General features: G+C 41.1%; 1 protein-coding gene across 1 annotated transcript; it reads right to left on the minus strand.

Annotated features, from left to right (window-relative positions):
* Positions 1-4,724: 4,724 nt before the first annotated feature.
* On the minus strand, positions 4,725-9,226 carry LOC121471559 (olfactory receptor 10V1-like). The gene is made up of 3 exons (XM_041722359.1): positions 8,294-9,226; positions 4,936-5,042; positions 4,725-4,872 (listed from the first exon to the last, which is right to left on the minus strand). Exons 1-3 carry the CDS (start codon positions 9,224-9,226, stop codon positions 4,725-4,727), a joined length of 1,188 nt encoding a protein of 395 aa, XP_041578293.1.
* Positions 9,227-12,059: the final 2,833 nt, after the last annotated feature.

Raw genomic sequence — 12,059 nt, forward strand, 5'->3', positions numbered from 1 at the left:
GGATTTTAATCTTACTGTAGCTAGTTTTATCGCAAGGTGCTCTAGTTTTAGGAGCATTCAAAGCATAATAAATATACAAGTAAAACATTATTCTTGCCTTTTGTGTCTTCATCCAAGGTATTGCAAGCGAATGAGAAATCTCTCCACTCTTCACTCTCCACTCCCAAGTTTGCTCCTCGCCGAGGTCTTCTCAAGTGTATAAAAATGACAATCCTGTGATCTTGGTTGTAGTTAAACATTCTCTTTCATTATCTTTCTTCTGCTTTTGTTGATGCATAATTCCTTGCTACATGAAGGTAGGATCAGGGAAATCCAGCTCTCTTCTCACCCAGGAAATATAAAGCCTCAATAATATTGCATCTTTTTGGTGAGTCTCTGTGGTACCAGTACTGCTTCCAAAGACTTGGTGAATAATCACAGAGAACCCTTCCTCTTCCATAAAGACCTTTGCATATTCCTCTACCTTCTTCCCTCACAGGGTGACTGTACATTTACTCATTTGACAAGTATTTATTGAGCATCCACTATCAAGTAGGCATTGAATGTGTAACCTGGAAACTGAGCAGATTACATTATATTTTCTGAGTGTCCCAACGAAGCATGTACCCCTCCCGCAAGGAGGGTGGAGAACTGTCACCACTATCAGGCAACCTAGGAAATTAGTCACATTTTGAGAGGGAGGCAGATTTATTTTCTCACCCTTAGCAGGGTAATGTCTGTTTTGAAAACCTGTTTGTTGTCAAAATATCTGGTATAAACAGTGTCACTTTATTTGCTCCAGGAAATGGCATGAATGTTCCAACTCATTTGTAACTCCACCCCAGGAAGCCCCTCACGGGATTGGGGGATCCCGAGGTCAGTCAGGTTCATTGGTCCATTTCCCAGGGTCTAGACCACACAACAGCTCAATCAGCCTGGTCTTCCCTGTATCTTTACCTTCTACCTAGAGAGGCTGGTGACCACATCCTTCCCTGAGACTGAGTGAAGCCCACAATGGAAGCCTCTTCTCAATGATCTGGGGAATCGTGGAGATAAATCAGGAGATAACCCTCACTCAGCACTGAGGGGAGCACACATCTGGACACTGTTCATCCTTCCCTGCTGCCTCTTCTCAGGGAAAATCATGGGACTTTGGATCTTGTAGAGACAGAATTCTGGCTTCTCTCTCAGCTCTCAGTTCTTCTCATCTTATTTCTGGGGAATTCCCTTCCAGCTTTGATTCAATAAACCCCCAAGAGGCTAACTTAGTTTTTAACTTGACCATCCCCTGTGGTCGATGTTGGAACACAAATAGGAATTGTTTGGAGACATGATATTCTAAACTGGTCTAATTACTACTAGACTTCGCTATATTCTAATTATTGCTTAATTTTTACTCTCCAAATTTGAGAGAGCTTAAAAGATATACAGTTTTAATTTATCCAAGTAGAGATTAATTTTGTGCGCCCAGACAAATGCTAGGATTCCTTCAGAATTCAGCCAAGTGTCACCTGTTAAATGAAGCCATATTCTGATATACACACCTTCCCATACTCTCCTCCAAAAAAGGAAAAATCCCTCCCTGCTCCATGCTCTGTGGTGGCTTGTCCCCACCCCAAATTATAGCATTTACCACTCTGTGTTGTGTTTATTATATTACTTGTTACTCCACCCCTACCACATAGGTCCTCAATGGGAGCAACTAATCCAACAAGGTATTGATTGCATTGTATGATGTAGTGTGGTGCTAACCACCCCACAGATTCCTGCTATTCATTGATTGCAGAATGTTACAACACTGTTCCTTTACTTATTCACCAAGTACTGTTCATGACACTACCACACACCCTATAAATTAAGTGTTGTTGTTGTTGTTTCAACATTCTATTTGTTTATTTTGAGAGAGTGAGAGCAAGCAGGAGAAGGACCAGAGGTGGAGAAAGAGAGAATCTCAGTCAGGCTCCATGCTGAGCGAGGAGCCCGATGCAGGGCTCAATCTCAGGACACTGAGATCATGACCTGAGCCAAAACCAAGAGTCAGACAGGCAAATGAGCCACTCAGGTGCCCATAAATTGTTTTATGCCAGCAGTTGATAGTGATTCTAGCCAAGGCTATTATAAAATGTAGGAAAAACATTTCCCATACTTCAAGCATTAATAAACATTCTTCATGATTTATGTTTTATGTGACTTACTGGTATGACTTACTTACTTAATATTTTCCTTGACTCAACTTAAATTCAACCCATACAGTTTTTGTTACGTATCAACATGTATCATACTGGTTCTACTTTGTAATCTCTCTTTTTTAAGTAAATACAAACAAATGTTTACATACTCGTTCATGTGTCACCTAAAACTTTCCTTTACAAGAACCAGTAACTCTGAAAACTCTGAACGTTGTTAAAATAAAGGCCTGTAGGGGTGTGTGTATATGTGAGAGAGAGAGAGAACTTGGCAGGAGGTTGTCAAAGCAATCATGAAAGACAACCACACAACAATTCCTGAAACACAATCACCAGCCGTTTGAAAGTCTAACAGTGTGTATACTGAATGGGAACATGTGTCAGAGAGGAAAAGTGGTCAAGTGTCCACTCAGAGAACTCAGAGAAGGGCCAAAGGGACCATTCTGTTGCTCTAGAGCAGAAGGCGCCAGCTGCAGGCCCTCAAGCTACCAAGAGGCAGTGGGTGGCCTTCAGATGGCTACAGTCACAGTTTCGTTGCCCTGCCCAATGCCCCAGAATGCAACACAGCAGAGCAGCTGCCATCCTTGAGTTGGGACTCTGTTTCTTTGGAGTCCAGCCCCCTTTCCACTATAGCCAGAGCCACAGATGTCTTTGAGTGATGCAGGGACATAGTGGCAGTAGTTTATTCATGATTTCTCCCAATTCTATTCCTTTCTCTCTTTCCATTTCTTCCACCCATTTCTCTCCCTTTCTTCCCCTGCACCCCAAAAATGGTTCTCTCTCTGCCGAATTTAATGTGCCTATGCCTTATGGGTGTTAAATAAATACCATTTTTAAGAAGCTATGGGGAGAAAAACCCACTGACTCCTTAGCAATGGCACCAGCCTTGAGTCATCTTCTGTCTTTCTTCTAGAATCAGACTCCATGGAGTTTGGAAAAGAGAATGACTGCTTCCAAGGAATCTATGAAGCGATGTCTATGACCAATATACCTCTTTCCCCCGATGGTTTCTCCACATTCCCCCAGTGAGTCACTGAGTGCATCTAGCTGATCCGAAAATTCAGTGTGGTTCCCCCACAGGCTACCACGAACCACATCAGGCATAGTTGGCAAATGTGTCTCTGGGATGAGGAGGGTCAGTGAATCTTGCAGTGAACTTGCTGTTGATAGAAGAGGCGTTGACCTTCATCTTGACCTATATCTCGCCTCTTCAAGAAGACCAAATCAGAGAGATGCTACAGCAAACACTGCATGGCCCCAAAGATCATTAACAAAGGCCAGGAAGGGTTCTAAATTTCACTACAAACAAATCATTAAGTCATTTGATTGCTACTTTGTACTTGAAAGTTTTTAATTTCTAGGTCAAACTTACCTGAGTAACAAACAAATCTTAAATATACACACACAGATTTGTGTTCAGTAACATCCACAAGTGAACAGGTTGCATTTTTCAATTTGCTCCTATGTTTTACTCTACAGCCTGGCTTCTGTTACAACAGACTCATTTCATTCAGATCTGAGGCACCATTCTATCTGGTACCACTCCCCTAAATATCTGCTGTTGGTCATTTATACAACCATTTCCCTAAGAGTGTTCCCAGAAGATTATCTTGATCAGGTTATATAAAGAAAGAAAGAAAGAAAGAAAGAAAGAAAGAAAGAAAGAAAGAAAGAAAGAAAGAGGAGGAAGGAAGGGAAGGAAGGAGAGAGAGAGGGAGGAAGGAAAAGTGATTAGTGTTTTGGGAAACCCCAGCCCTACAAAGACTGCTCCACGATAAAAGGTCCCAGGTAATGTGTTTGTTAATCTTCAAGAGGAAAGTAAAATATGCACTTTCCTACCCTTAATTACCCAGGGATTTTTTTTTTTTTTTTGTGCCATCTGAGGGATGTGGGCCTTTTGAGAAATGCTGGTTTGTTCTAGAAGAGAAGAGGATACAATTTCTCATGGCAACTTTTCCTCTCAGCAACACTTGAGAATTCTAAGATCTTTGTGCTATTGGAATCTGGCTTACTTGCTCTCTTAGCATAGAATAAATTTTAGGAAATAATGCAAATAAATTTTGGGAAAACCAAGAAATGCATTTTGTTTCTAAGGAGCAATAGAATCCAAATGAGACCCATATTGTCTGCTGCAGTACACAAAGCACTTTTATATCCACAACCTCACTGATGATCCTTTCAACAGGCCTCCCAAGCGGGATGACTTTGCAGGGGAAGACACTGGTTTCACTGCCAGAACATGGGCATATAGTAACAAAGGAAGAGCGATTGAATTTAAAACAGTTCCTGAAATGTAAGCGTCTTCCCCCTCGGCTTCTAGTCTTCTATAAGGTTCATCCCATTTTTTTTTCATGTAGGAAAAACCATTTATCAATAATATCCAGAAAAAGTCAATGTACTCTGAACAGCATGAACCTCATAGTATCTTTTCTTAAAAGCATCCTTAAACAACTTGTTTCTCATGCTATAGATCAAGGGGTTCAGCACCTGGGTGAGGAATGTGTAAACCACAGACACTCCCTGGGCCATCTCTGGAGAGTAGCTGGGGTTGGAACATCCCTACTGCAGCAGGACCACAGTCAGGTGAAGGGAGCAGGTGGAGAAGGCCTTGGGCCTCCCCTCCGCCAAGCGAATCTTCAGGTTGGCGGCCACAATGAAGACAGAAGAGGGAATGATAAACAGGAAGGGGATGGCCAGGACGGTGATGCTGACCATATAATTTGTGGGTTAAGTTTAATTTACATTTCATTTTAATCTCATAACACCTTACTGGATCTGTTGATCAATGTTTAGTGCTTCAACTCCACAGCTGAGGAAGCCACAATCCCCATAGGTGGGTTGACTTGTCCAAGTTTGCACAGCTGGCCAGTAGCTGATCTGAAATTTTAAACCACGACTTCTGATGTCCTATCTCACCCTCTTCTGTCTATTTGTGTGAACAAGAAGAGGATTTGAGGGGCCACACAGTGGCCATCTAAAGCTGAGTTACAGCCTGCCTGATATTTTTAGTTAAAAAAAGGAATATTTTTTAAAATAACTATTTTCTATAAACTAGGCAGTAGGGCCATTGCTTGCTTAGTTCAGGCTGTTAGAACAAAGTGCCACATACTGGGTGGCTTTTAAACAACAGAAACTTATTTCTCACGATTCTGGAGGCTGGAATTCTGAGATCAGAGTGCCACATGGTTGGGTGAGGGCCCTCTTCCACACTTTCAATTATATCCTCATACAGTAGAAGGAGCTAGGGAGCTTTGTATGATTTCTGTTATAAGAGCGCTAATACCATTCATGAGGACTCCACTCTCATCACCTAATTACCTCCAAGAAAGTACCACCTCCAAATTCCATCACATCAGGGATTAGGTTCAATATATGAATTTTGAGGGAACACTAACAACATTCGGCTCATACTAGGCCACTTCCTTTCCATAGCTAATGCCACTAGGCGTCATTCCAGTAGGCGCAGACCAATGAGTAAATAAAATCAAATTAAAATATGATGACATTATTTTATGCTGTTCAATTTGATTCCACTGGAATACCATTATGAAACTGGAGCACATTGATGGATGTGTAATGCAAGAAAAGAAAACCAATCATGTCCAAATCCTGTACGGCAAGTACAAGACTGGCCTGTTATTAATGCAGGATATATGTATTCCAACTCTTGGATAAAAATGATAACGAGAAACTTTCTCTTCTCCAATTCTTACCCAGACCCTGGTTAAGTAAAATAGTGTTTATGGAGGATTTCCTGAAAGACATGCTGGCCAGTCAGGCTCTAACAGTTTAGGTTTATTCCCTAAAATCAAATTAGAAAATTTAAGAGATATATCCTTTTATTGACCATAGCCATCCCTTCCAGAACTGCTTTTAAGTGACTTAAAGATCAATGTCACACCATCAGCTTACACTGGGAATGAGCCCTAGAAAATTCATCTCATATTTACTGTATGTTATCGTGGCTAAGGTTACAGGCTTTGAAGTTAGATGATGACAGCACTTACTAGCTGTGCAATCTTGGGAAAATTACTTAATCTTTCTAAGCCTCAGTTCTTTACATATAAAATACAGATAATAATGGTAATTATCTTATAAGATATTGTGGGAATCAAATGAGTTAAAATGTAGTAAGCACCTAAACAATGTCTGGTATATCCTTCAGTGCTCAATAAATGATCACTAGTGTTATTATTATAATTGCTGGTATGTTGTTTAGTATGAAATATCCTCCTTTGAAAAATTATGGGAAAAGATTCTTTTATATCTGAGATTTAACAAAAAAATGCTTTAATATTTCTCCATATTTCTACTATATATTATTATATGAGCTCTGAATTGTCCAACAGGATTGAATTTTATTCTTATCCTTGGCTAGTAGAAATCTCAGATACCTGTAGGTGACCGAGGTATAGACTGCAGAGAGCACGTGGTTTGCATTTCTGCACAGCAATTTTACTGCTATATTCTCTATAATCCTGTCTAAATTTTTCCTTTACCCCAATATTCTTGCCTGTGTGTTTTTAACATTTGTATCGGATATATTTTTAAGCTGCTTCACATTTTTTTGTGGAAGCAGATTGGAAACAGAATAAATTAAAAATAGAGAAGTAATGTATTAATTTCAACAAACACCATTGCTATCAATAAAATATCTGTTGAATCTCCGCACAAACACAACTAAAAATACTTGGATGAAAATAAATAAATAAATAAATAAATAAATAAATAAATAAATAAATAAAACAAAAATAAATAAAAATAAAAATACTTGGATGCCCCAGGAATTCTTGCCATCAGGACTCCATATTACCCCTCTTTCTCACGTGTAACATAATCATATATGGAATAGGCTAGTTTTTATCATCAATTGCACTTGCAACATCAAGAAGAGAATGAGATTCTCTTCTTTTTGTCTTACTAAGGAAGGGATCGTGAAAATGCCTCTCCCTACTCTCACTTCTTCTTCTGGTCCCCGCCACCAATCTCCCTAACAGCCCTGCTCATTGCCCATTTGGGTTCTCCTGCGAGAGTCACAAGAGCCATCTGGTGTCATGAGAAGCACCTGATTCTACTGCTTTGGGAAGAGCCAATGGGACCAGCGAGAAGGCGGGTCTTGAAAAACTTGGTAAAAGCCGCTTGTTCAAGCGCCAATTGACAGAGGATTTAAATAAATAAATAAACAAATATTGATCGTGGTTTCCTCTGTACTTTCCTATTACATCTTTACACATCCATTATCTCACTGGACTGTCAACCCAACCCCCTTGAGGTAGGAAGGCTGCTGTTATCACCATCTTCTCTCTTTCATGAAGGAAAGGTTAGGACTCAAGTTTGTGGTTGGACCTTAAGGCTAGGTACCCAGCACTTACCAGAAAATACAAAGAAAGAATAAGCCATTTCTTCCACCCTGAGGGGCCTTATAGGCTTATTTTTTTAATTTAAATTCAATTAGCCAACATATCATACATCATTAGTTTCAGAGGTAGTGTTCAATAATTCATCAGCTATGTAGAACACCCAGTGCTCATCACATCACGTGCCCTCCTTAACGCCCATCACATACTTACAAACTTATTACAGAGGCAATGCCAAAGCACATGAAACTTGGTTGTATAAAAAGGAGTATGATTTAGTGAAAAGAGGAAGATCGCCATCAAAGGAGTGGCCAGATGGACTTTATTAAGGCGGTGGGACTTGAGCAGGCAAAGAGAGGGGTCAAAAGATATTTGAATACGTGACTCCATTGGGCCTGCATCTGTCAGGGAGGTAGGCTCTTCAAACAGGTAACAGGCCAGCATCCATTATATCAACTGCAACTGTGTCCCTGTGTGTCCAGTCATTCATCCTTTTCTTCACTGACACTCCTGTCCAGTCCTTATTCTAAGTCATATGAGGGACGAGGCTGGCTAAGTAGGCAGGGTCAGTCCAGGGCTTCCTCACTGGACACCACTAAAAAGCAGAGGAATTCACACTGAAGAGCATTTCGCAGGCTGAGAGAGACACGGAGACGGTTATCTCTCCACCCCTTCCTTTTAGCTTTGGAGTTTTCCTGTCCTTTACATCATGCCCTTATTCCTGGTTTGGGGAATATTTTTTCTAGGAAGAAATATTTCTGGTTTCCTGACCCAGCACATTCTTGCCATAAGTCTCCTTATTGCATCAGTCACCTCTTGATTCCTTATGCTATAGATCAAGGGGTTTAGCACTGGGGAGAAAAAGGTGTAGACAACGGACACTGCCCGGCCCTCTTCTGGGGAGTAGCTGGAGCTGGGGCGAAGGTAGATGAGGCTGCAACACCCATATTGCAGGAGAACGACGATAAGGTGGGAGGAACAGGTGGAGAAAGCCCGGCGCTTTCCCTCAGCTGAATTCATCCTCAGGATGGTGGCCACGATGCAGCCATAGGAGAGGCAGATGAGGAGGAAGGGGACAGCCACAGCCACCACGCTGATGGCATAGAGAGCTGCCTCATGCAGGCGGGTGTCTGTGCAGGCCAGGCGCATGACTGCAGGCATGTCACAGAAAAAGTGGTGGATCTCATTGTGGCCACAGAATGGAAGGTGGCAGATCAGAATGGTCAAGGGCAGTGACAACAGGAATCCCAGCCCCAACGAGCCCAAAGTCATCTTCCCACGGAGCTCCCAACTCATGATGAGGTTGTAGTGCAATGGATGGCAGATTGCCACGTACCTGTCATAGGCCATGACAGCAAGCAGGACACAGTCAGACCCACCAAGAAGGATGAACAAGAACATCTGGGCCCCACAGCCAGGGAGAGAGATAAGCATCCGCACCATGGAAAGGATGCCAGCCAGAGTCAGGGGAGCAATGTTGGTAGAGTAGCCGATCTCCAGCACGGCCAGTACAAAAAGGAAGAAGTACATTGGGGTATGGAGGGAGTGATCTCTCCAGACCGTCAGCCCAATGGTCATGTTTCCAACAAGACTTCCTAAGTACAACAGCAAGAAGGCCACAAATAGGAGGGGAACCACCGCTGGGTCTGTGGAGAAGGGGTGGAAGTGGAACTGGACCACTCCCGTCTGGTTTTCTTCTTCCATGAGACCTGGTATGAGGAAAGAAGTCGTGGGAAAAGTGACTCTCCTGTCCTTGAACCTGGAACAGGCCCAGCCGTGTAAAAAGTCTGCAATCCCTGAGTACTTACCCTCACTGCTTCCTTTGGAATTCAGCTACTGTTATCTCTCCTGGCCACTGCTTACTCCACTAGCTGTGTGACCTTGGAGAAGTTACAGACTCCAGCGCTCTCCTTTTAATCACAGGGACAGTGTAACACCCACCTCCAGGGCGTGGTGAAAATTAAATGAGCTCCCATGTCTGAAAGTGCCAAGCCTGACACACTCAATAGGTTCTTTTCTTTTTTAATTTTAATTTTATTTTTTTAAATTTTATTTAAATTCAATTAGCCAACATACAGTACATCATTAGTTTCAGATGTAGAGGTCAGTGATTCATTAGTTGCATAGAACACCGAGTGCTCATTCACATCACGTGTCCTCCTTCATGCTCATCACCTAGTTACCGCATCCCCCCATCCACCTCCCCTCCAGCAACCTTCAGTTTCTCATGGTTAAAAGTCCCTCATGGTTTTTCTCCCTCTCTGATGACTTCCCATTCAGGTTTCTCTCCCTTTCCCTATGATCCTCTGTGCTGTTTCTTATATTCCACATACGGGTGAAAACATAGGTTCTCAATGGGGTTTCCTATTTTCATTCTTTCCTTGATCTTCATTCCTTTTTTTTTTTTAATAAGCAAACATTCCTGATCATTCACATGCCTCTTTAGTACTCTGAGTTTCCCTTTACCACACCAGCACCTTAAAAATACAAATTTATACAAAGAACATACAATTCTTATATCGATCCCAGAAGGCAGGCCCTAAGGTGCTGCCTTTAGCCGATAGAAACGTGGCCCTGGAAGCCCAGATGAGTTAAATAGCTCACATGGCTATCTTCCCCAAAGTCAGGATTTTGTGATCGTATTTTTTTCCTTCAATGTTCAACTATCAGATTGTTTTGTTTTGTTTTGTTTGCCAAACATGAACCCTACTCTCATTTTGCCCTCTTTCGTATGTCCACCTGTGTTTCTATGGCGTCTACCCTGGATAGAGATTCATGCCCTCATACGTGGCTCACCCACCCGCCAATCCAACTTATACTTTTAGATCCAACCCTCTTCAACACATTTTAAATCATATTACTCCACACTGACTTTAAGCTTAAAGAGCAAAAGAACCTCAATTTTGTCAATTATACTTCAATAAAACTGATGAAAAAAGTAAAGAAACCTCTATTCTTGTATTACACACCAATTATTACAGGTTGAGTCACAACATATTTTTATAAGTAAAATTAGCATGATTCACGGAGTGAGGTGGGAGTTCAGAAAACCACTCCCTGAACATACCCCACTGCCCCATTTCACCACCCATATCTTTATTCTAAGTCACTAGGTCATTATGCACATGACCCTTAAATTGTATCAAGTTTGAATTTGCTGCAAGATAGATTTGCATATGCATGGAAGTATTTTCCGATATTTATAGAATTTTCAGTTACATTTGAATGGCCACAGATACCGAGGGCTCTTTGCATTGATCTTCTCAGGGGATACTTAGGCCAGGCCAAAAACACTGTTCCGCTAAATTACAGGGGTGGGACCAAAACGCAAATTAATTATTTTTGTTGTTTAACAACTGAGCCAAGTTTTAATATTATGTTTTCTTTGGATTTGGATTTTAAGGATGATCCTCAGTGCTGCCAAAGTTGTGGAGAAAAGAGCACTGCCAGGCTCGCTGGTGAAGCGGTAAAAGGTTTGACATTTTGGGAAAATATTTTTCAAATGCTCATATTTTGTCAAAATATGGATAATTTTCCAAGCTGGGTAATACAGACCTAAGCATTCATTATACTGTCCTCTTAATTCGTGTAGTTTTGAAATTTTCCAAATAAAAAATGAACATTTGAATTTAAGTTGAGTTATTCTGCTTCAGGACTTTAAAGTCAGAAATTAGTCTAAAATACAACAACCATAACAACCACCAAAAGCCTTATACACAAGGCAAAAATCACAGCATAATTGTAATAGAAAATCATGAAACCTAATACAGAATGCTAGATTCAGTTAATGAAAACCTATGCAGTTGTTTAAAATTACATTCATAAAGACAATGTAATAACGTGAAAACATTTGTGATATAATACTACACAGAAAATGAAACTCAAAAAGTTATGGTCTCTACACCACACAGAAAATCCAGTCGTTGAGTGATGAGCCTGAAGGATATGTTTCCTGTTTTGTGTTCTCTAATGTCTCATAATAAATGTCAAAACTCTTATAATTTTCATCACAAGCTTATAACATGATAAAATGAGAGACAAACAGTGTTGTCCTCAAATTGCAGAGTACAATATCTTGCAAATTTTTAGAGCAAAGTAAACAATTTATACAGAATCTTTCTTTAAGTAAAGTATCTGTCTCATCACAATTGACCACCACATTTTCATTAAGAAAAGTATTGTTGGGGGCACCTGGGTGGCTCAGTGGTTGAGCGTCTGTCTACCTTTGGCTCAGGTCATGATCATGGGGTCCTGGGATGGAGGGGTCCCCACATGGAGTCTGCTTCTCCCTCTGTCTATATCTCTGCCTCTCTCTGTGTGTCTCTCATGAATAAAGAAAATCTTTAAAAAGAAGAAAAAAAGAAAAGTGTCATTGTGTGAATGCACTTAGTCCTTCATCCAGGTAGCTTGTGGTCAATCAGCTCCAGAAGGGAAGTAAAGGAAGGTTGCTTTTCCAGCCAGCCTGCCTTCTTTAAAGACTGAATGGAACAGTCTCTGTGCATCAACTATTCCAGGGAAACAGCCCCACTGGGCTCCA

The sequence above is a fragment of the Vulpes lagopus genome, chromosome 11, assembly GCF_018345385.1.
Source record: "Vulpes lagopus strain Blue_001 chromosome 11, ASM1834538v1, whole genome shotgun sequence".
Taxonomy (NCBI): Eukaryota; Metazoa; Chordata; class Mammalia; order Carnivora; family Canidae; genus Vulpes; species Vulpes lagopus.

Bases quoted from the DNA above. Each gene is read 5' to 3' on its own strand.
- LOC121471559 (XM_041722359.1), bottom strand. From the start codon at position 9,226: ATGGAAGAAGAAAACCAGACGGGAGTGGTCCAGTTCCACTTCCACCCC. The intron at 5,043-8,293 runs GTCAGGAAACCA...TTAAAATTTCAG, and splicing joins TTATGGCAAGAATGTGCTGG to ATCAGCTACTGGCCAGCTGT. The intron at 4,873-4,935 runs GTAAGGTGTTAT...TTATATGGTCAG, and splicing joins AACATTGATCAACAGATCCA to CATCACCGTCCTGGCCATCC.